At 33.6% G+C, this 26925-nt stretch overlaps 2 protein-coding genes across 8 annotated transcripts in view; one reads left to right on the plus strand and one right to left on the minus strand.

The window, feature by feature from the left end:
- VRK2 (VRK serine/threonine kinase 2) overlaps positions 1-3087 on the plus strand; it is a 132631-nt gene extending 129544 nt beyond the window's left edge. For all 6 annotated transcript variants that reach the window (XM_004470466.5, XM_071208852.1, XM_058278601.2 and 3 more), the window contains one exon: positions 2709-3087. In XM_004470466.5, the coding sequence (XP_004470523.1) occupies positions 2709-3056 (348 nt within the window). In that variant the 3' untranslated portion in view covers positions 3057-3087. The remainder of the gene's footprint in view (positions 1-2708) is intronic.
- The window catches only part of FANCL (FA complementation group L), a 68968-nt gene continuing 43273 nt past the window's right edge, over positions 1231-26925 (minus strand). For both annotated transcript variants that reach the window (XM_058278605.2, XM_004470463.5), the window contains 7 exons: positions 9252-9402; positions 7155-7238; positions 6826-6871; positions 6659-6740; positions 5268-5384; positions 3502-3573; positions 1231-3158 (listed from right to left, as the gene is read on the minus strand). In XM_058278605.2, coding sequence (XP_058134588.2) covers positions 3123-3158; positions 3502-3573; positions 5268-5384; positions 6659-6740; positions 6826-6871; positions 7155-7238; positions 9252-9402 — 588 coding nt within the window. In that variant the 3' untranslated portion in view covers positions 1231-3122. The remainder of the gene's footprint in view (positions 3159-3501; positions 3574-5267; positions 5385-6658; positions 6741-6825; positions 6872-7154; positions 7239-9251; positions 9403-26925) is intronic.

The raw sequence follows: 26925 nt of genomic DNA on the forward strand, positions 1-26925 counted from the left end.
CTTCTCTTCAGCAGCATCTAATCAGCTGCAAATCATATCTAGTGAATTTTTCATTTCATTATATTTTTCACCTCTTTGATGAGATTTCCCAGTCTGTTAACTAAGCATGTTCAACTTTCATTATAAGACCTTGAATATATTTAGGTATGTTTTATAGTCCTTGTGCACTAATTCTACCATCTGGGTCACCTCTGAGTCTGTTTATAATGATTCTTTTTTCTCCTCTTTATGAGTCATCACATTGTCCTGATTCGAGTCATCACATTGTCCTGATTCTCACGTGTAGTAAATTTTTACTGTGTGCTGAACATTTTGGATGCATTGTTTTTGAGATGCTGGCTTTTATTGTATACCTTTAAGAAGAATCTTGAATTTTGTTGGCAGGCCTAGTTTACTGGTGGTTCTATTTGGGCTTTTACAGGCCAGGCTAGAAAAAACTTAATCCTAAATTGTAACCTATCTGTGATCTAGATTGTTACCCTTCCCTCAAGTATCTATCAAACCTTGTCTGTTTTTGTATCTAATTATAGTTGCTTCATATATTTTTTTCAATTTTATTCTTTTGTAGTTATTTCATAGGTTTTTTTTTTTTATGGAAGAATGTGATACCCATTATTGATGGCCAGAACTGGAAGTGGCATTGCTCTTTTCAAAAGCTTCCCAGTTGTTTCTAATGTGTATTCAAGGTTAAAACTGCTCTGGTGCAGGATTTCTCAACAGCAGCACTATTGGCATTACTGGAACTAGATGATTATTTGTTGCAGTCCTTTGTATAGTAGGATGTTTAACAGCATCCCCAAACCTTTACTCACTAGATACCAAGATACCAACAGCACCCATCCCAGTTGAATCAACCAAAAATGCCTACAAAAATTGCTAAATTGTCTCCTGGCTGGGGCAGAATAGATTATTGCATCTCCTTAATCCCTATTTACTCAAAGTGAGATATACAGACTTTGGTGGTACTGGTATCACCTGGAGGGTCTTAAAAGCACAAAACCTCAGGTCTCACCCCAGATCTATTGAATGAGATCTACATTTTAACAAGATCCCAAAATGCTTCCTAATGTTTGAAAAACAATGCCATGACAAGGTCTGGCAAACTTTTTCTTAAAGGACCAAGGAGTAAATATTTTAGGCTTATGGTCCATACAGTCTGTCACAACTATTAAACTCTGCCAGTGTGGTACAAAAACAACTTTAGGTAATATATAAACAAATAAGTGTGGCTATGTTTCACAAAAGTTTATTCACAAAACAGGCAGTGGCCTATGGGCCACATTTTGCTGACTCCTGCTATAGCCTCTTTCTTAATCAGATTTTTCCCTTGAGCACCTGGTAGACTGAAGACAACTGGTAATTAAATTCTTGATGAATGTCTCCATATTGGTATCAGTTGTTGCTTCAAGAGAGACTAGCTATGTAAGTTACAGAGTAGGCAGTTGGATACTGAAATTTAATACTTTGTCTACTTAATATCTTGACTCCCACTTCTACAATCAAGTAAGTCATATATAAATGCTGATTAAGTTAATGATGTTTTTTAGCTTTCAGATTGTAAAAAAGTATTTTAAAGTTAGTTATCTGACTCAAGTAATTTTTTTTCTTTCAATAAGGAAAGCTTAAGAGCTTACTTCAAAACATCTCTTTTGTTTTAGATGTCATTTCTGACCTTCTAAAACGGTAGATCCTCCTGAAAAGGGGTGGGTGGCTTTGGAAGGGTGGTGGTTTAAAGGCTGTGGAGTGGCTATTCTGAAGAACAATGGCACTCCATTAGGTGGTCTGGATGAAATTAACAATGAAGAATATTAAAATATTTTGTCTCATTAGTTTCTCTTTTAATTTACTTGATAAATCGTCAAAGGAGAGGGCAGGCTAGGCCGTGAAGGAAAAGCAGAAACAAAACAACTTGACTTTCAGCCAGTAAAATGAGAAGCAAGAACTGCTTCTTAGGGCTTTGGCCAAAGTAATGACAGTGAAAATTTTGATGCAGTTCCTGAAACTTTGGTACAATTAACCAGTTAATTTGTTTTATGTCATTATCTACTTATAGTAGCTGGTCTGTAGCTATAGCTTTCCAAAAGGTATTCTACAACATCCTTCTCTGGGGCAGTTCCTCTGGCTCTGTATAGCCTCATCCTTTACCCAGTATAACAGCAGAAATAGTTTCTGAGTTACCAAGGCATGTAAAAGGTTGAGGATTATTGTATTAATTATTAATAACCAAAAACTTTTCAAATATGAGTAAGTTACTACTATAAGATTAAGCACAGGTTTTTTTAATCTATAAAAAATTCACTTTTAATATTTTCTATTTTTAGAGTAAAGAATAGATCTTAGATATATGTCAATAATGTAAAGTTAAGGAATTAAAGAATCAGTTATCTAGATCTAAATTAATCTAGATAAATGATCTATTATTTAAATTTTCCTATTTTACATTATAAATTTTATAAGAGATGACCAAGCTAACGTAGTTAAAAGAACTAACAGATTCATATTAACCAAGCTTCATGGTTAGATGTCAGTAAGTACTTTATAAACACTAATACCCAGGATCTTTCACAAAAATATAACTAAGGAAAACCACATGCACAAATCTGGATCATGTGGTATAAGAATTTTTTTTTAAAGCATCCTATAGTGCACACATAATAAATACTTGGATAACTCAGAACCTAACAAACCATATATGCATTTTTCCATAGGAAAGCACAAGAAGAAGACAAAAATATCATGAGCCTCAAGAATATTTCAATGAAGTAAAAAATTCTCCACAGAAGTCCAGCTATAAACAATTCTCAAACTCATTTCATGCATACCATCAAGATGTTACCAGTCCAGATATATTCAACAAGTCAGAATCTCCATCTTGGTATACATATGATACTTCCTCAATTGGTATGAAGGCCACAGATTTAGAAAGTTGTAAAGGACTTTGGCCTACAATTTCCCAGTTTACTCTTAGTGAAGAGGCCAAGGCAGATGTGTATTGTTACAGCTTAATCATACTTTTTCTTTTGCTGTTAGTATTACTTGCTCTGTATTTTCTCTGAAGATAAATAAAATCCTTTGGTCAATGTAAAAGTTTCCAGTTCTTCACAAAATGTTATGTTCTTATTTCAGGGTTTCCTTCCAGACATTTTCAAGGTAATTGGCTTAGAAAAAGAGAGAATACATTTTAACACAGAATGTTTATGGACACTAAAAATTTCTTTATACTAGAAATGGTGTGATATTATATTTTAAAAAATATGGAATTTCAGCTCACCTAGGAAATCTAGAAAAATGGTTAACTTTTATTTGAAAATTAAAATATTGATAAGGAAATTTATCTTATAGAAACTTTTCTTATTGTCTTTTGAAAAGAGAATAATAGATGCTTTTAAAATTTTTAGATATACTTATATGCTACATGAGTTTATCTAAACACATTAATTCTAAAACACTTTACTAAAAGCTAAGGATATTTTACGAAACGTGATTTAATAATCTGCTTACCTTACTACAATATGGACATTCACCAAATATGATGTTAAAACTCTGTCTACTAGTCAACAGTCCTCGCAACCACTGAAGATTTTAAAAAGAAAAGATTATAAAGACAAAGAGCAGTGTCAACATGATTTCCAAGTACAGATAGTCCAAATTATCATTTTTAATGTGTTAGACTTTTAACCTAGAAGATTCACCTTCTTAATTATGTTTTGAAAAATTAAGGGGTACATTTTCTGAGCCAATAACAGACTATTAATTAATATGCAAGATAAGACAGGAAATCAACACAGAATTTGAAGTCTAGAGCCACTAGGTTTATTACAAAATTACAGGCCCCTTTACAAACTCGAAGAAAGTTATTTCTCTACCACCAAAAAGGGCATAGAGAAAAATAACACATACAGTTCCAGGGACAAAAATAATATATATAGTTCCATGGGGTACATAGAGCCTTTCTAAATTCACTAATTGCAAGCATAAGGTAGTGCATTTTTAAAAAATTAATTGCATATTCATTATTACAAAAGAAAGTACATACTCCCAATTCTGTAATTGGACCTGATACTTTGATTTTATATAAGGAAATTAATGCCTCAGTAGCTAAGTTCCCTATTGTTAAAGTGCAGATAGCACCAATTGCTATCTCTACCAGTAATCACAACAATAAAGAGGTGATAAAGACTGAAAATTCAAAACACTACTGAAATGCAAGGTGTTTCATATACTGATCCACATATAATTAACAATATATTCAGCTGAACCTTCAGATGAGTGCTATAGAGAGCAAATGACAAAAGACAAAAAAGAAAGCAGCCTTCAGATAAAGTAAATAAAATGCCTGAGAGTGCTATGGGATGTTCAGATCACAAAAAAGCATTCTTCTCAATATCAAAAGTAGGATTATTGCACTATTCTATACTTAAATCTAGCCTAGAAAGTAACAGACATTCTTTAATGCTAATTATCTTTCTCCTTATCACCACTGCCACCACCACTAAAATAAGTCCAGAGAGTTTGCACTGTGGTATTTACTAAAAAGATCCCAAAGCACCATCAGTTTAATTTATGTGTCAATAGCTGGTCTATGGGGAAGCAGATGTGGCTCAACTGATAGAACATCCACCTACCAGTTGAGCCATTGAAGGTCCAGGGTTCAAACCCAGGGCCTCCTAGCCCACGTGGTAAACTGGCCTACACACAGTGCTGCCATACCCAAGGTGCACCCTGCCATGCAGGGGTATCCCCCATGTAGGGGAGTCCCATGCGCAAGGAGTGTGCCCCACAAGGAGAGCCACCCCTTGTGAAAAAAGTGCAGCTGGCCCAGAAGTGGCACCACATACATGGAGAGCTTACACAGCAAGATGACACAATAAAGAGAGACACAGATTCCTGGTGTACACCGAGAATGCAAGTGGACACAGAGGAGCACACAGAGAATGGACACAAGAGAACAGCAGACAACGGGAGGGGGGAAGGGGAGAGAAATAAATCTTAAAAAAAAAATAGCTTGTCTGTAAGTATATTCTGTGTACATTTCCCCCCTTCTTAGACACTAAACCTTAAGATGTTTCTTCACTCATTAGTAACCATAATGAATAAATCAACCATGTGAGCATCTGAAATAAGCTAAATAGAGCAACTGTTAATGGCAAAAGAGACGATCACTATTGACTAAACAGATTTTAGATTCTGTGCATTTTAAACATATATTCATCTTAAGAGTTAGTTGAGCAAAGTATTCTAGATGTTATTTTTAATTTAATTTTTACCTCATATAAGCATATTTGATGGAAAGGTTGTCCACACTGGGAATTATCACACACTTGATCAGGAATTGCACCATCAAGTTGATAAGCATAACAAATTCCACAATCCATTGTGAAATCCTTCAAAAGAAAAGAAACATTTATAAGTGTGTTTAAGGTGAAAAGAGGAATAAATAATATGGCAAGGACAGTTTTTATGAACACGGTTTTTATAAAGGTAAATATATCACTATATTATAGAAAATATAATCATATTGCTGTTTAACACCAAAAGAGCTATTTGTAAGAGATTGTCTCCTTTTTCACTCAGTAAATAACACATACACAGAAAGGACAGATTCCATTTTTATCTGGCAAAATGTATGGATTTTAGTTATTTTCTCGTACCCAGTATCAATGCATTCCCATTATTTCACTGTAGTATGTGAAAGGTAGCACTTGACATCACCTAGTTAACTAAAGTTAACTAAGCTTCAACTCTTTAACTAAAAGAAAAAGACAGAAACATTCCTACTACTTTAAGTAGTCTAACCTTAGCAGCTTGTCAAAATTCAATTCTAGGAAAACTGACTTGACTCAATGGATAGAGTGTCCGCCTACTACATGGGAGGTCCGCAGTTCAAACCTAGGACCTCCATGACTCGTGTGGAGCTGGCCCATGCACAGTGCTGATGTGCGCAAGGAGTGCCATGCCACAGAGGGGTGTCCCCCTGCATAGGGGCACCCCATGTGCAAGGAGTGCACCCCGTAAGGAGAGCCGCCTGGCACAAAAGGAAGTCCAGCCTGCCCAAGAGTGGAGCCGCACACATGGAGAGATGATGCAGCAAGGTGATGCAACAAAAAGAGATACAGATTCCCAGGCCACTGACAAGAATAGAAGCAGACACAGAAGAACACACAGTGAATGGACATAGAAGACAACTGGGGGTGGTGGGAAAGAAATAAAAAAATAACTTAAAAAACTCAATCCTAAATTTATTATTTTTGCAATGTAATGATGTCTATTCAGTTTTGGAAAACTGTACTACCATTCTTCACAAACACTTATATCAAGCTAATGAGAACTTTATTTCAGTTATCCATAAGCAGATAGTGCAGAAAATCAAAATATCTCATCAGCTATTTCCCTCTATTTTTGCTAATTAAGATGGTTGTCATTAATCACTTTACTGCTATGAAGACAACAGAGAAAGTTCATTTTATAACCACCAATCCTAAAGTTATCAAGTTCTTTGATGCACCTGTTGCTTTGCAGTTCAGAAGTATGTGTTACAGTATTCCTCCAATTCCCTCCCCTTTACAGACTCATTTTTCTCTGGTGCTTAAAAGAAGAGCATTTCACTTTCATTACACAATACTATCTAGAATATCAAAGCACTGGCAGAACAACTTACAGATTTTTCCAGGATAGCACGAGCTGGAAAATCAATTTCTAAAACATCTTTCAAGTTTTGGAATAGACTGTTTTCTGGATCCCTGAAATCATTCAAAAAAAAGTATTTTTACTATTAAATTTATAAAGTCATAGAAAAGTTAATAATTATACTGCCAAGCTACTTACCACAAATGTATATTCCTGCTCAGCTTAATTCCCAGGGGTTTTACCACTTGAGATATTAACAAAACAAAGCAAGAAAAATTTTTTAAAATAATTTAGGATTTGCTTCTCCCATTTTGTAAAGCCAGAGAATTTGTTTCTTAACTACTTGATTAGAAAATCCAAATCTCCTATATTAAATCACAAAGGTATATACAGTTCAGTGATGAGATATTTTCATTTAAAATAATTACCGTTAACACATTAATATCTTATTTTAGAATAATATCTTAAAAGTGGCTCACAAAGATTTTATAATTACTTTAAAAACATTTAAATTCAAGGTCTTATACCATGGTCAGCTCCAAGAAAGCAGCACTCAGGAAGCATAGTAGGATGCCTGGGGTCTACCTCTATATTCACTGAAACATTATTCCCTAGAATGAAAGAAGATTGGAATTGTGGTCAGAACTAAATAAAGGAAAGCTTAAGTAAAAATTTTCTATGGAGTGATAAATCAAATGTCTATCATATCAAAAATATCACAAGTCACCAGTTTAATAAGTAATGATTCAAATAACTTCATATCCATCTTGAAACAATTTTTATTTCATACAATATTGGTCAAACAGACTAGAAATACTATAAATGGTAAAAAATGAAAGTTTTAAATTTTGAGTTTTATGAAGACCCATGGGCACTGTATAAATACACTGAATTCTTTTGTTCCCTAAGGAAGCTTTCTCTAAGTTAAAAAGGAGTTTAATTCATAGTAAAATGGAAACTGTCCATTTAATAAAATTACAAACTTTCCAATTCATAGAAGCTAAAAATCAGGTTCTTTTTACAAATTTTAACTGTAATGCAGTAGAGTACAAATTTCAGAAATTTTACTGCATTTTTCAAAGGAACATAGTGTATTTGTTTAAAATCAATTTAGATTTCATTTTAAGGTTAATCACATCTTAATAAATTCTATACCCTATAAAATAAGCCTTTTGCTAAGCTTGGCAACAAAATATATTTATTATAAATCTGGCAAAAGAGACAATCAGGTAATAGTGGGGAAAAATGACTATTAAGCCACTGAATGAGAAAAATAAAAATACAAAAAATTTAGCATATAATCTCATTTGTTAACATTCTTTACTAAGAATACAGATTCTATATAAGCCTTTCTACTACCGGTTCCAGAAAGTATTTTCACTAACAACAATCACTTATTAACTCATCTTTCAATTAGATTGCTGAAAACTTGATTCTAAAAGGCAAATCAGAGAGTGAAAGAAAAAAAAAGAGACCTAAGAGGTAAATATAATGGAAGGTAAATAAAATCCATGCAATTTATTCTGGACAATGAAAATATAATAAAAAGTATTTAATCATAACCCATGAAAAGTAATTATTTTGATGGGGATATGAAAATAAATATTTCTCTTAAGAGCATAGGAAGATATTCCTAATATCTTATTTGTTCACAAATATACCATAACTTCATTAATTATTCCATATTAAATAGTTAGACTTTTTCAAACTAGTAACTTCTACTATTTGTAGAATTGCTTCACATTTATACTTTGTCCTCATATTAACAAATCACTTCTCCCTGCCTCCCTCCCAAGATAATCTTTTAGAACTGGATGGAAACTATATTAATTGCTAGATAACTTGGATATGATTCACCTCAGAAGTTCAAAATCTCCTTTGGAATATATTCCTTTCAACAAGATATCTATATAGGCTAGTAAGAAAAAGGAGGAGGGAGATAAACAGGTATCATATAACCAGCTAACTATGTGGTATTTAATGTGAACTTAGAATTTAGATTTTATGTATCATTTGCTCATAATGAAAATATATGTATAATCATTTTATCACCAAGAGAATACATTGCAGAATGATATTTATGGTTATACCACATCTTATTCATTCATTTCATTTATAGAAATGAAAATATTTAAAATATATTCAATCCTTACTTTGTTCTTTCTATTGACTCTCCAATGGCATGGTCCACTCAGTTTCTTTCATCAACTTCTATATTTTTGTCAGAAAATATTCCTAGATTTGTTCACACCAATCATATCTAGTTTCACAGATGATGACTTCATTATTTCTTAGTTTTGGGCATGTTTGTTCAAAGTAATATAATTGTGAATAACCTGCTCCACTATTCCTGTGCTAATTAAAATCTAATTAAATACTATCTGAATGCTACTTCCATAGAATCATCACCTTTTATAATGAAACACCTCAGGACTTGCCCTTTTCTCTGGAAATATTTAAATTTAAATTAGTAAATCAGAGTTCATTACAAAAAGTTTTAATACTTGGCTCAATACAGAGAGGCCTCCTCTGAGAGTCTTACTGTCATCTTAGATTCATTTTCTTAGGCAATACAAAATAAAGTCAAACACCTAAAAGAAAAACTTAAGTCTTTTTTCCTCTACCTAATGCAATTCTGCGTGCTGTTGCACTCCGTGAAGGTTTTTCTGGCTCAAGTACCCAAGTCTTCTCATCAATTTCATCCATAACATCCCAGAATGCCTTCAGTGATTCTAATGCTGCCAAAAACTGACTATGAATACTTATTAAGGAGCTCTGTGAAAAGATGAAAGCTGAATAAGTTATGTGGTACTCTACCAATAGCAGATAGCCTTTCACTTAAAATACAACTCAATTTAGAAACTGTTAAGCTCTGTTTCATTTCAGCTAGAAACTAGACTCCAATAAACAAGTCAAATCTCCCTGCTTCACATCACTTCACCTTGATTAGCATTAACAGGATCTTTTTTGATTGTCACTAGACTATGTACCTTACTGAGAAAGAATGGCTTTTAAAAAAACATTTGTTTTTATGATCATGCAGGTTATACTATATGTAAAGAATACTAATTACTAATACAAGATGATAGGTATGTATATCTTTATTAATGTATCTAATACATACTGGTCATAGTGTCTATACAATTCTAAGTAGGAAAATCATCTTAATTTCATTTTTGTTACAGTTATCAAGTACTATCTGTAATTTGATTAAATTAGATCACCTTTAAATATTAACTTTGCATATCCCATTGGACAAAGAGTATGAAAACGTTTTACACATTTTTTATGAATTCAAACAGAAATTAAAAACACAATTTCTTTACACATTTAACTTTTAACCACTCTGTAGCTCAATATTTCAGGACATTACTCTTTTATGGAAATTACCTTAAACACATTTTCTCTAAACGATAAGAAGTAAAGCCAAAACATATTTTAAGTATCAATTTATATTTTTAAACAAAGTCAGTATATTCTCATAAAATCATCTGATGTGTTTAAAAGATGTAACTATTTTACTAAGTTTAGTATAAAAAGCAATCAAAACTAAAACAGTTTAAAGAGAATTAGCGTTTTACTTTTGTTTCAAGTAAGCAAAACATACAAAAAAAGTCACTGAAAACACTAGAAATGTATTCATCTGAAATAAATGATACAAGCTAATAAAGCAAGAGTATGAACCACCATGGATAAGATGAAAAGAAAGAATCCAATTCCTTAAACATTTATTTTGCACCTATGTACTCAAGGAGAACACATTTCATATCATTTCACCACTTTATACTTGTATGAATTCACAACTTAGTTTCACAAAGCTGGTTTCAATTCTTCTAAACTTCTACAAACAAAAAAAGTAAGAGCAAGAACTAAAGCTTAATGTCTATGTTAGTATGCGCAGCTACTCCATCTCAAAAGAAGCTGAAAGGCATGTTACAGCCATGTTCCTGTGTTTCTGGTTAGTATATTGAAGGAGGAATTCCTGCTTCCTTCTAACATACCAAACTAATCTATGAATTTAGATGCCAGCATTCAGAAATCCAGAAATTAGAAAACAAAATGCCTGAGTAGCTAGAGTCCACCTGTCATTACAATTAAATCGGTACAATACTGTGTGTGTGTGTGCATGTTTCCATCTCTGATCTATTTCTATATTAATATGTATAAGTAAAATCTATAATTACCTAATTCATTGTATATCTAAGGTAATTTAAAGAAAAAAAGGGTCATGAAATGTTTTCATTGTGGTACCTTTTTTTTGAAATTAAGTACCCACATTGTCCATTTCTCTTATGCCTGACTGTAAATAAATTCCTAAACATAGCTTGACCTGAAATCTGAGCTCTGCATTTGAAACAGAAAGTAAGGAAAGATATATATAAAAAGAAGAAAGAAATGACAACAAAAACAAACCAACCACCCTGGGAACAGAAGTTGGCAATTATAGAAAAAGTGAATTTCAAATCTAAAAGCCATTATCATATTTTATTAATACTAGATAGCCATGTGAGCATAGATGAATTTAATAGTTATTTTACTTTTCAGATAAGAGAAAGAGAAGTCAAAAAGGTGACAAAAGGGACACAGAAACATTTCTTAGCAATTTCAGTGAACTAGGAGGCAAATACTAAAATTATATTAGTAAGGTATGTGAAAAACTAAGAATTTTCTCAACTGCTTATTTGTTTTGTCCATTAAATCACTCACAAACCCCTATTTTGAATATATTTCCCTACTGAAATAGAAAAAAAAAATTATTTCTACGTGTTAGTAATTCAATTACATACTCCATATAAATCACTATAAATGCCAAGTACCCTATGACAAAAATTAAAATCTAAGTTCATTATGTATTTGGTAGAGAGATGAGTTCTCTAAAAAGGCTTTCATAAATAAAAATAGTCAACTTTTCATTTTGCAATATAAGCAGTCTTACATCTCATCAACGCTCCTTATTATAAGTTTTCTCTTTTTCTGGCCAATTTGCAATGTGCAAAATAAATTTAAAAATGAATCAAATAAAGAAAAAGTCAGAAAAAAGTCAGAACACTAATACTAATAAGATGCAACATTAAAATAAAAATATAAAATGTTGGTGGGGATGTAAAGCAACAAAGAATTCTCAAATATTGTGCTGAGAGCAGAAAATGGTTCAAATGCTTTTGAAAAGACCTGGCAATTTCTTTGAAAACTAAATGTTTAGCATAGCCTTAGCTTTCGGATTAAGAGCTGCCCATGTGATTCTAATATGCAGCCAAAACTGAGACCCCTCGTTTACAGGATATTGGAACAATGAAGAAAAGCCATGCTTGTTACAGTCTAAACTGTACCAAAACCATAGATCTAAAAAATTCAGGCAGTCCATCTAGTAGGAGAAAAGAAAGGTATCTATAAGAATATTTACATCACAGCTTTATTTTGATCATTTTTACATTGTTAACATTTAAAATATTTTATTTTTGAAATCAATTTTGGGATTTTGGGGGATATACAATGAATTTATGCAAATGAAACCTATTTTATTAAATTAGATTTATGGAAAAAAACTTTTTATCTTCAACTTACAATAGTCAATTTGTAACCATAGTAAGGAAACTGAGTCAAAACTGAAGAATGCATGTATCATTTACAACACTCTAAATTACACAAAATTGAACAAGCAAACAGTACAAAAATGAATTATGTCTTAATACAATGCAATTCAGAAAACATGTATAACATGTTTACTAAGTGTTAGGCTCAACACTAGATACTGATGAAACAAGAAAATAAAAAGTGCAATGCTTTTAGTAAGGATCACGGAGTTTGCTGTCAAATCTTAAGTCCCATTTGTAGCTCCACTGCTTAAATCTGGTTGTATATTTCATAGCAACTGACTTCATCTATCTCACTTAGTTTCTGTAGTATGGAAAAAGTGTTATTTCTCACGAGATTTTAGTAAGATAATTTATATAAAATGCTAAGTAAGTGCATTTAGTAAATCCTTAAAAATTGGTAGTCATTTTTTACAGGCATATAGTCCTTGACCTAGAGAAGTTCATAGCCTAATAAATAAAATATATCCATTAATAACTATAGCATCTAACAGGCATATTGTGTACTCTTTAGCACACTATTTACAGCAGATGATTTAAACTATGGAGAAAATAAATCTAACAAATACTTTAATGGGTTTAATTTTAAGTTTCAAAAGGCAGCTCACTCAAGGGAAAGAGATGATGAGTAAGAAATTTTCTGGCACATGAAATTGATATACATACTTCAAGGAAAAAAAAAACCCAAAATCATAAGGTAAATAAAATATTTGGACCATATGAGACACAGGATTGATGCTCTTAAAATATTAAAAATTACTGAAAAATCAATAAGAAAAAATAGATATAAATAGAAAAAGAGGTCATTTTCCAAAGAAGAAATACACATGATTAATAAAAATACTGGACCTCATAGGTTTAGATGTTATTTCTCTAATTGCCAGAGCCTCAGGATAAGAGAGGGAGAGGAGCAAAGTCTCAAAGTTAGAGGAAGGTGGGGAAAAAATGAGGTATACAGGGTAGGAGTGTGCTTGCACCAGAGTAGCCTTTCCTTCAGTAACTGAGAGAGCTCAGCCCCATGGTTTGGCTCTTTTCTTATAGCACTCCATTTATTAGATCAATCTGGGGAGAAGTGACGTCTTAGCAATACTGAGTCTTCTATCCCATGAACATATTATAATTTCACATTTATTTAGGCAAAAAAAATTGCAGACACTTCACCAAAAATAAATGGATGACAAACATACAAAAAGATGATGAACATATCAATCTTTAAGGAAATGAAAATCAAAATCACAATGAGATCTATCAGTACACACCTATTAAAATGGCTAAAATGAAAAAAACTATCAAATGTTGGCAAGGATGGAGAGGAACTAGAACTCTGACAGATTACTTACTGGTGGCAATGTAAAATGGTGAAACCACGGAAAACAATTTAGGAGTCTCAAAACATGAAACATACACCTCCTATATGATCCAACCATTCAACTCTAGGTGTTTACCCAAGGAAAATGAAAGTATATGTCTGCATAATTACTTGTACATAATGTTCATAACAGCTATATTTGTATAGCCAAATCCTAAAAACAACCCGAAATGTTCATCAAGATGAGAACAGATAATCTGTGGTACACCACGTAACAGTACTACTCAGAAACAAAAAGAATGAACTACTATTGCGTGTTTAAATCTCAAAATAATGCTGAGAAAACTTACAGAAAATTCTAGAAAAATGTACAGAGACAGAAAACAGCTCAGTAGTGCCTGGGGGAAAGTGGTAAGGAGAGGATATCAGGAAGGCTAAGGAAAAAAGGTTTATAAAGAGGAAGGAGAAAAGTTGGATCCATTACCTTGATTGTAAAGATAATTTAATGGGTGTGAACATATGTCAAAACTCACCAAATTGTACACATTAAATAGGTTCACTTTGTTTAATTATACAATATATAATTATTCAGTAAAGCTATTTAAAAAACACTCATTCTAATATCTGGACAGTAATGGATCTATATAGCAGTAGCTTCTTTGCTATAGCTTTCTTAATAATGAGAAGCTAAAAAAATACAAAATAGTAAAATTTTTTTCCTTACAGCACAGACAAAAAAGGCAGAAGAGTAAAACTTTATCACTTTTATATACACACATATATATAAAATGCAAATATATTAGAGAGGGCAGACGGAAAGCTATATCTGGGAACTAAGATGTTACAGCTATTCCTCCATAACTATGATTAAATTATGTTAAACTAGGAAAGCACTTAAGCAGAAAAGTGTGAACACTGCCAATCTCAAAATATAACGCTTATTATCTTTAAAAGCATTTTGTTATTTTTATAATACCTGAAGTGATATAATAATGGCAGTCACTTAACCAGATAATATCTTCATCTTAAGTACTATTATTTCCAATATTTCAATAATTCTCACACAGCCCCAGAATATGATCTTTTGTGCTCTGATGACACGTAAATTAATAGCATAATTTTCTGGTACTTGCAACAGTTGCTTTCCATTTTGATTTTTTTATACTTTCCTATAATATATGCAGATAAACCTTCTAATCATTTTATCTTTATCTTTGGGGGATTCAAAAAGTTTGAAGAGAATAAGGAACTATCACAAGATTAAGCCTTTTTAAAATTTTAATTTAATAACTATATTTATAATCATTTACCTTTAAAGAGGTGTTAATCTTCTAAAACTTCATTCATTTGATCTTATCTGCAAGTTTCAAAACAGAGGCTCTTTCTATATGTACATCTATAACTGAGTCTATTTAATTAAATGCTATTGTTTGTCAAGCCAAACCAGAAGTTATCACCTCTTTTATACTTAAGTAGTTTATTGTACCAAAACAGAACATTGTTTACTTAAAAGGTTTACTACTATTTTTAATTCATGTGAAGAGAGTATTTCTCCACAGGACCAAATGAAACATAGTTACTTCATGTGTAGCCATCACAGAATGACGTTGCAACACTTGTTTTTAAAAGAGAAAAAAGGGAAAGAAAAAAAAATTCTGTCAAGTACATCTTGAAAACAAGTAGGCACTTCAATCTTGCAAGCTACCCTACATGGTAGACCATTTTAAAAAAAAATCAAAACCAACCCAATCAGCAAAAAACTAACAAATTAGTATTTTAATATTTTCCAAATGTTCCAGTTAGGTCATCCCGGTAAAAAGGGTGTCACCCCCATCTCACAGAAAAGCTTGGTTATATCTTATTATTTATCACTCACAGTAAAAACAAAGAAACAAAGAAATAAATGGTCCCCCAAATCTTTAATTCAGACAAGGTTAAGACTAACAGATAAAAGACCAGTGGCTGGTGACTGCCATTGTTCCTCTCATAACCAGAGCCAAAGAACAAAACCTCTCAGAAATTCCAAAACTGCAACAGTGACATCATTTTTAAAAAGTATTCTCTCAATGTCTCTATTACCTACCAACTCAAATATTCTGGTTTGCTTCACTACATTTCTCTGCCGAATCAGTTTGGCTCCTAATATTCAATTTCTATTTCAGCACAGTAATAAAAACAAGGGAAAAACATATTTCCTACCTAAAAATATGGATATTACTCGGCAATTCTAGTAAATCACATTCAAATTAACACTTCTTTCATATTTGAATTATCATTTCTGTCTTCAATCTACTAGATCTTTATTCTCATTGGCAGGTCATTTTTTAAAAGGATTGGTTAAAACATACCTATACATACATGCATAAGCATATCAATACCCACATATTCCAAACCAGCCTTTGGATTGAAAAAAAAAAAAGAAAGTAAAAATAAACATACTCTATCATACCAGATGGAGTCCCTGACAGGAACAAATATGAGGTAGAGAATGTTAATAAATTACACTCATGTTGAAATTAATTTGCTCCTCATGCATATTATCTAAAATAATCTTTCCTCCAAAAGTATTTTACAATATAAATCACAACATTAAGAAGCCATTTGAAAACAGATATTTATGTATTTACTTTTATTCAGGTTACTTCCTTATATAAGAATAAACTATTTACTCTAAACTTTAACTCTGAGTATTAGCACAAGTCTTAACGATACATTAAGCAGGGAAACTGCAAAACTAAACATTCCTCTCAGCATCTTATCTATGTTACTTACAGTGCAAAGCATACATAATATCTACCACAAACTTAGGTAAGGATGACAGTCATTTTCATTAATCATCCTAATTTCATTTTTGAACATCAGAAAACATCTTGATTGAATATGAATTGTATGTCATTCAATATACATACAGAAATACCAATTTGTTGTTTCATATGTGTGCATGTGCAAGTATATAATTTAATGTAAATGTACAGAGAGTCCATTATTAGCTCTATGTACAGGGCCCACCAGTTTACAAATTACATTAATTCCAAAACTTTGAATTTCTGTATAGTATTTTAAAATTCAAAAGAAGTTTCATATTCAATATCTTAATTTATTCTTAGCTGCAGTCTATGACATAAGTATTATTTCTCCCTTTTTACAGATGAAATTAAATGATTTACACTAAGTCATGTACTGGTAAGAGCCAGGATTTGACTCAGAATTTTAGACTCTGTGTTCTCTTTTTACCATGTTAGAGTGGTCCAGCAGAATTAACTGTGCAGCCTACATAAAGGTCTACCATAAAGTCAGATTTCTTTCAAATCACCAGGTAAATTGCTTAACGTACCTCAAGGTGGTATCGAAGGCATCTGATAATCAACTTGTTCCATACAACTGATCTCTTTGGATCTTTGGATCTTGAAATGGAAGAGTTTTACCATTCCACAAAAGTATCTTAAATGCTCACAATGCAAAGATGTCAAATCTTCTGCAAAGCTTAAACCAACTCTGATAATTTTAGAAATCAACTAAAATTGTAACACTATAATATCTTCTTCCTTTATCTAGCAACTAACTGGAATTGAAATTCATATATCCAATTGCCTACTCAACACATTTACTTAGATATACCACAGCCATTTTAAACTCAAATTCCAAACTGAACTTGCCTTTTCTGGCATTTTCTAATCTCACTTGGTGGTACTTCCTTCTAACCTTATCACTCACATCAGAAAAGTCTTAGGAGTAATTCAGGAGATCTCAAGCCCAATCAATCACCAAGTTCTACTAATATAACACTGTGGCACTTTGTCAAATGATCCTCTTTCTTCCATCCCTGCAACCACTAACTTACAATAGACCCTAATTATTTCCTGCATAGATAAGTATGGATAAGTATGATAGTAGCCTCCCAATCCGTTTCTTGCCATCCTCACTTTAAATTTGTCCTATATACTGCCAGAGTAATCTACCTCACATTCTGAAAACATTTTTTGCTGAAGACTGGTCCTGAGAGGTATTCTGACAGGGTAAAAATAAAAAGGGGGGGGGGGGGTGGGGACATGCTGGATTTATGAAACATCTTGGCATATTAAGAAAGCTGAGAAGTCCTAAGTCAAGAAATGGAAGAACTTAAATCTAGAATTCTATAAATTAATTTGATCATAGAGTTCCTTCTTTACCTTACTACCTCTCAATAGCAAAACAAAAATAAAACATAAAAAAACCCCACCACTTTGAGAAATGCTGTTCTAAAACAAGATTCTGATCATGTCACATTTCTGCCTTTGAACTAAATCACCTCAAAGATAAATCCAAGCTCACTGAAATAGTATAGAAGACACTGCCTAACTCTATCAAAAACTCCAGGTTATCCTCTCAGTACCTCTCGCCATATAGTACCAAATGACGTGTTATTCAAGCATTATTTCCTACTATTTCTGGCCTCTCTTCTTTGCTTATCACTGTTTTCTCTCCTAAAATACCAGCTCTTCATACAAGTCTGACTAACATCATATTTCTCAAGACTCCTTCAGCTTAAGTGACATCTAATCTAGATAAACCTTTTTTGACCACACCAGGTAGATTATGTGCCCCTCCTCCACCTCATCAAAACAGTTCATATAGCTCAAGAGATTCCACTGAAATTATATTTTTGTCTCTCTGCTTATCACACTGAAAGCTACTCTTGAAAACCTATTCCAATTAAAGCCTTTTGCACCTCAAAGGAGTTTGTCAAGAAAGTGGAAAGACTGTCTACCCAATGGGAGAAAGTATTTGGTAACTATATCTGATAGGAGACTAATATCCTGCATATATAAAGAACTCCTATATCTCCAAAAGAAAAAGAAAAACAACCCATTTAAAAAATGGGCAAGAGATATGAACAGATGCTTCTCCAAAGAAATACAAATGGTTAAAAAGCACATCAAAAAATGCTCAAAATCACTAGCTATTAGGGAAATGCAAATCAAAACTACAATGAGATGCCACCTTACTCCCATAAGACTGGCAGCTATCAAAAAAACAGAAGACTACATGTATTGGAGAGGATGTGGAGGAATAGGAAAACTCATCCACTGCTGATGGGAATGCAAAAGGATCCAGCCATTCTGGAAGACAGTTTGGCGGTTTCTCAAAAAACTAGCTATAACTTTGCCATATGACCCGGCAATTCCACTGCTGGGTATATACCCAGAAGAACTGAAAACAAGGACACAAACTAATATATACACACCAATGTTAATAGCAGCATTATTCACTATTTCCAAAAGTTGGAATTAACCCAAATTCCCATCAACAGATGAAAAGATAAATAAAATGTGGTATATGCATACAATGGAATACTACTCAGCTATAAAAAGGAATACAGTACAAACACATGGGATAAAATGGATGAATCTTGAGGACCTTATGTTGAGTGAAGCAAGCCAGGTATTGAAGGACAAATACTACATGACCTCTCTGATATGAAATAAGTAAACCAAGCTGTCTCAGAGAGCTAGAGACTGGATGATAGGCTTAAAGGAAGTTGTGGGAGAGAGGAAGGTTGCGACCTGACATCTACATGGGTGAAATCTATGATAAGCTGGAGGTAAGTATTTGTACAGGGAAAGAATAAGATGGGGGCATAGGGATACCTTTGGGTGAGGTTTTGTAGTCTTGAGTGGGGCTAGGGTTGGGAGGATGGCTCAGAAGGCCCAAGGAATTGGGGGGAGCGCTGGGGGGAACAGCTGAACATGGGAGACTGTCAGGTATGTGGTTGAAAATATAATAAGGAAGGAATACCTGTTTAAGAGGTTAAGAGGGGGCATCTGGCACAGGGGCACGCTTCTAGGGAGTATGTGAGTACTCATTTTATCATAGTGTGTTATATCTTTGGGTGGAGACCCATACAATGAGTGTGAAGGTGTACCCACATCCTGGGGAGGCCTGATGTTTTCAAACAGAGGGAACTGTGTCTCTCTAGAGAAATGATGGCTCCCCATGGGTTAGGGCAGTCTAGTATGTTACACTCTCAGCATTGCTGCAAATATCTGTGAATCTGGTCCTTCAAGTAGTGAATATTGATGGTCACTGTGGGCCCTGAGGGGAGGAGGAGAGAGGGATAGAATAGATGGAATCAGGGTAACTGGGAGGCAATGGAAGTGATCCACAAGATCATGAAATAATGGATATAGGACATGTTAAATTACACCAAAAATGTATAAAATTCCTTAGGCTAAAATGTAAACCATAATGTAAAATGTAAGGTAACAAAAATTTAGAAAATTATACAGTCTAAAATATAAACCATAATGTAAACCAAAATGGAACCATGTTTGAAAGCTATGTTTCAATATATGTACATCAGCTGCAGCAAATATAACATGAAAATGTAAAAAGATCATTTCTGGGGAAGGGGAAAAAGAGTTTGATGTTGGTTATATGGAAGTGCCCTAAATGTGAATTATTGTGATCTAAAACTTTTATGAAGACAAAATTAAAAATTAGGAAAAAAAAAAAAAAAGATGTAGACACTGAGGAAGAAATGAAAGAAACTGGCTTTCCACTGTACATACAGGGCAACACCTATTACAGTGATGAAAGGCAAAATGTCAAAAACAAAGCTTTATAATATTTTTCATTTTTTAATACCCTATTTATTTTTACTTTATTTTAATTTTTCTAAATTAGTATATATTCTATTTCTAATCTTTAAACCCATCACTATATTTTCTTTTCCTATTAATTGAATTTGGCAATATATTAGGCTTCATTTTTGAAGAAGTCTTGGACCACAGAGAGTTTCAATGATGGTAGGGGAGGAACACTGGTGAGGGGTGTTATCGATGGGGGGCACATGGTTGGGAGGGAGTTCCCCAGGGCATGTATATAGGGTACATAAAAATGTTCAGATATATATTGGGTATTGTTATAGTAGTTACACTTACAAACAACAACTGAGGGAGTGCTGAGTTCCTACCCAGGGGAGCTCTATTACATTCCCCAATGGAACCGCAACAATCCCCCAAGTGCAATGGCAAAGACCAACAAAGAAGGATGGTCCAACGATGAGCCACTGATACTGAAACCTATGCTTATCAGCCTGTGTGCCTGAAATATGAACTAGGCCTAGAGCTGCAGGGTGCCTAAGAGTTATCTCCTGAGAGCCTCCATGTTGTTCAAATGTGGTCACTCTCTAAGCCAAACTCACCATGTAAATGCATAACCTTCCCCCCAAGCATAGGACATTACTCCCAGGGATGAGCCTCCCTGGTGCCAAGGGATTACTACCAATCACTAACTGGTGATGCAACTAGAAAGAGACCTTGAATAAAAGGGTCAACTCAGTCCAGCAGAATATCTCAGCCTACATGTAGGATCGTGTGTCAAAAACTGCTTTTTGACCTTGAATAAAAGGGGGAAATGGCAACAACAAATGAGTTTATATGGCTAAGAGGCTTCAAAAAAGAGTCAGGAGATCATCAGAGGGGTCACACTTACGCATGCCTCAGCAGGATCCAAGACAGCCAAAGTAGATACAACCCCAGGTACTGGTTCTCCTGAGGGTTACGGAGACCCACAGGTATTAGGGTCATGGCAGATGGCTCTGGAGTTCAGTGCCATGTCAGTGGGCCCTACTTTGGAATTTGTGTTCCTGAGTGTGATGGAGTTGGACTCAGATGTGACCTTTCTACACATGCTTCTTCTGTCACTTTTACTGAACCTGTGGTTGGCACTGGGGTTGATGTATACTCAGGAGACTTGTATTTCTGGACTGTCCATGTGCCAGCTGGACCCTGAGCCTCAGCAGAGTTGCAACTTCCACTCTCTGATTTGCTGAACTTACCCAGGTCAGCTAATAGGGAGGTGAAGATGGTCAACCCACACACCAGGGAACCAAGAGTCCCTACAACTGCAAGTAGGAAAATTGCCTCCATCATCCATGTGGAATCTAATGCCCCTCTTGTTATAGAGGGGGAGTGGACATCACCATCCCAGGGTCCACAGGATAGAGGAATAAAATATAGATTAAAGTAGACTTACTGATATTCCACTATGGAACTATTGTGACTAGTAATGGAAGAAACTATAGCATTGATCTGGAGAAAGTGGCCACGGTAGTTGCTGAGGGCAGGGAGAGGGAAAAAGAGATGTGATGTGGGGGCATTTTTGGGACTTGGAGTTGTCCTAAATGACATTGTAGGGACAGATGCTGGACACTATATATCCTGCTATAAACCCACTGAATGTACTGAAGTAGAGTATAAACCACAATGTAAACTATTAGCCATGTGGTACAGCAGTGCTCCAAAATGTATTCACCAAATGCAATCAATGTGCCACAATGATGAAAGAGGTTATTGATGTCGTAGGAATGGGGTGGGGAGGGGGGAGTAGGGGGTATATGAGAACCTCTTATATTTTTTGAATGTAACATTTTTTGTGATCTATGTATCTTCCAAAAAATTCAATTAGAAAAAATGATGGGGGTGGGTGGGTGGGGAGTGGGGTATATGGGAACCTCTTATGGATTTTAATGTAACATTTTGTGTGATCTACTAACTTTAAAAAAAGATAATTAAAGAATAAATTTTAAAAATATTAGATAAGGGAAGCCAAGTAGTACTGAGCAGTACTATGGTTATTTCAGAATCCTCATGTAATATAAGCAAGAAATAAATGTTTGTTGTTTCGAACCACTGAAATGTTAGAGTGGTTAACATAGAAGATGCTGAAATAAAATGACACTTTTATCTTTAAAAAAAAAAAAAAAGAAAGAAAGAAAGACTATTCCAGGGTGATAGGACTTGCCTAATTCACTTTAACATCTGCAGGATCTAGCTCAGTGCTCCACACAGGGTAGATAAGGAATATTTGTGAAATTTGATTGTTTCCTACTTAAAATATCATATCTTGTGTTTTTGTTTATGTACCTTTTCAAGGTAACTGTTTACTAATAGAAAAGACACATTATGAGAGTTAAACAATTTTACTCCATAAAGCATTAAAATCATGCTACAACTATCCTAATAGATGCTTGTCAGTTCTCTTACTTCTCTGTATCTTACCTAAATCCTAACAATGTCCAACAACTCTAAACTTTCTACACTAATCCCCACCAAAACACACGTCAGCAGGAAAACAAATCAGAGGGCTTACTTTTTTCATCATTTGGAATGTACAGTCCTATTCATATTTAATATACTTATTTTGAAATTTAAATACTGCTCTTTAACTAGCAGCCCATAGGTGGAAACTGTGGGGGGAAAATGTACCACATATTCACAACCAGTTCATACATTAGAATTCAAATAAAGTGAAAACTATAAAATCAATATTATAAAAAAAGAGGGTTAAAAGCTTAGAGTTATCCTGAATGATATTGCAGGGACAAATGCAGGACATATATATCCTGCCATAACCCACTGAATGGACTGGGAGAGAGTATAAACTACAATGTAAACTATAATCCAGGCTGTGTGGCAGTGCTCTAAATGTATTTATCATATGCAATGAATGTGCACACCGATGAAAGAGGTTGCTGATGTGGGAGTGGAGGTATATGGGAACCTCTAATATTTTTTAATGTAACAATTTGTGTGATCTATGTATCTTAAAAAAAAAAAGACAATAAGAAAAAAAGCTAGTAGCAGAAGGTAGGAAGATTAAACACATTAATTCATTTCCTCCCCAATTACTCACTAAAACTATAGTAAAGGGATTTTTTTTTCTTTAAAGCATAATCTCAACAAAACCAAGAAAAACAGGAGAGATGGCAAAAATGAAATTTTGGAAGTTGGAAAGCAAAATTATTCTTAGGATCATGACACAAAACTACTAAATAATATTAAGAAATAGGAATCCAACAGTGTTATTTCCTATTTAATATCTATCTATTTATCTATCTATATATATAAAAAGACAAGTCACTGTCCAGGAGAAGATATTCACATGCATATAGAGAAAAGAGCATATGTAATGAACTCTTAACAAAACAATAAAAGTTACATAAAGGAAAATATGAAAGAAAAGAAGACAAAACACTTGAAGAAGCACTTAGCTAGAGTGTTATTCAGATGACTAATAAACCAATGAAAATGTGCTCAACCATATTAGTATATGGAAAAATACAAATTAAAACCACTTCTAAAAATGGGGGAATAACTGGATTAGAAATTCCCCTCCCACCATAAACTAGAAAACTGGACAAAAAATAATTTCCAGACTTTGGACAAGCAGTACAAGGTTATGATCCATAAGAGGGAAAAAAACAAGGTGATGCCTCTCCTACTGCCCAGGCTTTTTGCCTTGAGATAATTTCTTGAGTGGCATAGGGAGGGAAACCCAAAGAAGGCCTCATCCAACAATCTCACTTAGGTGAAGAGACATATCTGAGTTTAAGAAGCTGATGTGGCTAGAACTTGTGGGACAGAGTACCCTGAAAGAGTGTGCTATGCATGTGTAGAATGAGACCCTACAAGGTCTTGCAAAATCTTCTATGGAAAGACCAATTCCTCGAGAAGAGCAAAACAAATAATTCCCAGAGTTCACACAAACTGGGGATTGTTCAAATGCCCACCAACCACAGAGGAGAGACCTCTTCATATACTGGTTAAATGGAAGCAAAAACTGTTAAGATATCTATTAAAGTTGATAATTTGTATATCTATAACATGGCAATTCTACTAGAGAAAAATGTACATACATGCACCAGAATACATGTATAAGAATGTTTAAAACAGTCTTATTTATACTATCCACATGTCCATGGTAAATTAGATAATTAAATACCCTAGCAATAGATTCTCATAACAGAATATCATTCAGCAATGAAAATGAACAACCTACACCTACACTAACTAACATGTACGGATCTTAAAACTTAATGTGGAGGAAAAGAAGGCAGACAAAAAGTAAAGAAAAATACATTCTTGAGCATAATTAAAATATACTTTTAGATATGAATACTTAGGATGTAAAATTATAAAGAAAAAAGGTAAATAATTGTTAAGAAAGTCAAGATAGTGACTTCCTCTAAAGATGGAAAGGATTTTGTTCAGGAAAGAGCCTACAAGTGGCTTCCTGGAATGCTAACAATTCCTAGTTTTGTTTGTCAGTTTTTTCACCAGAGTGGTTAAAGAATATAAATTTCAGAGTAATTATTTAAACTTTCCATTTATGCTTTATAAAAACACAAAAGATTGGAAGGAAGAAAGAGAGTGGGGAGAGAAAAGGAAGGAAGGAGGGAAAAATAGTAGAAGGGAGGGCAGGCCTACATAACTAGCTAATTCCTAGGCAGGCAATGGGGAAAGCCAAGAAAGAACTTAATTCATATCAAGAATTGGCAGCACCAAGAATCCTTGAAGGAAGGGAAGTAGACGGCTACAACAGGGAAGACTGGCTGAAAGCTGGTCAAGAAGCAGATCTGAGGCCCACCCTCATTTTATTTCACTGGGTAAATGCCATTACCTCCCTGGACTAGAAGTTTAATCTCTGGAGAGGGCCATATTATTCAGGGCCATCTGGTTTGGGGACATCAAGTCCAGTTGAGAGCCTGAGTATACTAGTAAAAATCAGGAAAATAAAGTGAATATATGTTTATCTGATGCCAAGCACACTGTCCGCATTCCCCATTCTGCCACCAGAATGCGAATAGTCAAGCTCTGCCTACCAAGCAGAAGGTTGAAAAAGCCTTCTCAAAGAAATCTGACCAATCAGCCAACCAAAAAGACCAAAATACCAATATTTGCACATCCTCAACATATGTCCTAGCCAGATTACTCTACAAAGAAGTTCACAGTTGAAATCTCTAAACAATGCACTCAGAGCTTCTGAACAGCTTTTTAGTCCCTGACTTTTAATCATGTGCAGATAATCAAGGGTTATAAATCTAGGGGAAAAAAGAACTCAAGCAATCAGAAACTATTCAGAGGGGAAAAATAAAAAATATGTTAGTAATATCTCTGAGGACAAAAAAAGATACCTATGAAGTAAACTCTTAGAAATCACAACATTATAGCAGAAGTGAAAAAAACTCAATGGGAATTTTATTAAGATTAAGGAAATTTCCCAGAAAATAAACTGATAGAAACCTGGTGCAGATGATTATATGGAGATTTAGACAACTGATGGAGAACTGAAAGTTCAATGAGTTACAAGCACTTAGAAAACTATGGAAACAAAGTAAGATCATTTTTAACTCTAGGAATAACAAATATCTGGGAGACAAAGGAAAAATAATCCATTAACTATATGGCTTATCTCTGCATAGTGTACATATATAATCATAATGTGAACACTAAATACAGATATAATCAAAACTATAATGTAACTGTCTGAAGAGAACAGGAACAGAAAAGTATGCAAATATAGGAAGGGAGGCAGGGAGAGGAAACATCCAAGGCCTCATTACCTAGAGTGGAAAATCAATAGATAATGCCTAAAATAAAGAAACAAAAGGAAGTATAAATACAAGGACATGTAATAATACAAATGAGATTATAATACCAAAAGGATCAGCTAATAGTTAAAAGTAGTTGCTGCTAGGAAAGGAGAAATAGATGGATAGGTGAGAAGAGAGCTAGGAAATGCTTCTGTCTTTAAAAAGAAAAAAAAAAAAAACTTGGTAAAACTCTTTAAATTACATTCATGTAAATTAAAAACAAAAAAAGTTAATAGCTTGCCAATGATACACTACAAAATATCATTTAAATGGCCTCATTCACAATAGCAACAAAATCTTTAAAATACTTAAGAATGAATTCAACAAAAATGTGCAGTATATAGATTTTAAAATCACTGTTACTTTAGTGAGAACCTAAATAAATTTAGAGATAATGAGTTCCAAGACTAGGGAACATATCAGTTCTTAAAGAGATGGATAAATTTAAACCCAGTATTAATCAAAAAACCAAATGATTCTAAGAATTATCTGTTAAATGTATGGTCATTATCAATGATATTGTTTAAATGAAACTTTTGTTAAGTGACAAGCAATCATTTCAAAACTATATCCAATGAGATCCCAATTCTAAACAGAAGTAATAAAGGGGATTTTATATTCTTTTAATGTGATTCTTTCTAGTCTCCCTTTTTAGAATCAATATACAGTACTTTGAATAAATGATAAACTATTAAAAAAGAATAAGAAGGAAAAGCATTTAGCAAGTGCTAGAGTCTAACAGGTCAACCAACTATCAGTAAAGTGTTTCCTACTATATCACATAATCTTAATAATAAATTCAGTTTGTTTTGATCCTTTTGATATCATTGATCCATACCATTATGACAACAGCAAGACTGCCAACACAGCAAAAGCAAATTTAATTAACCAATTCAACAGTGGAAAAAAAAAAATCCAGTACTATGAAGTTCTTCAACTAAGACAATAAAGAAGAAAACAGAAAGAAAATTCACTTAGTC

This window comes from Dasypus novemcinctus, chromosome 17 (genome assembly GCF_030445035.2).
Source record: "Dasypus novemcinctus isolate mDasNov1 chromosome 17, mDasNov1.1.hap2, whole genome shotgun sequence".
Lineage (NCBI taxonomy): Eukaryota > Metazoa > Chordata > Mammalia > Cingulata > Dasypodidae > Dasypus > Dasypus novemcinctus.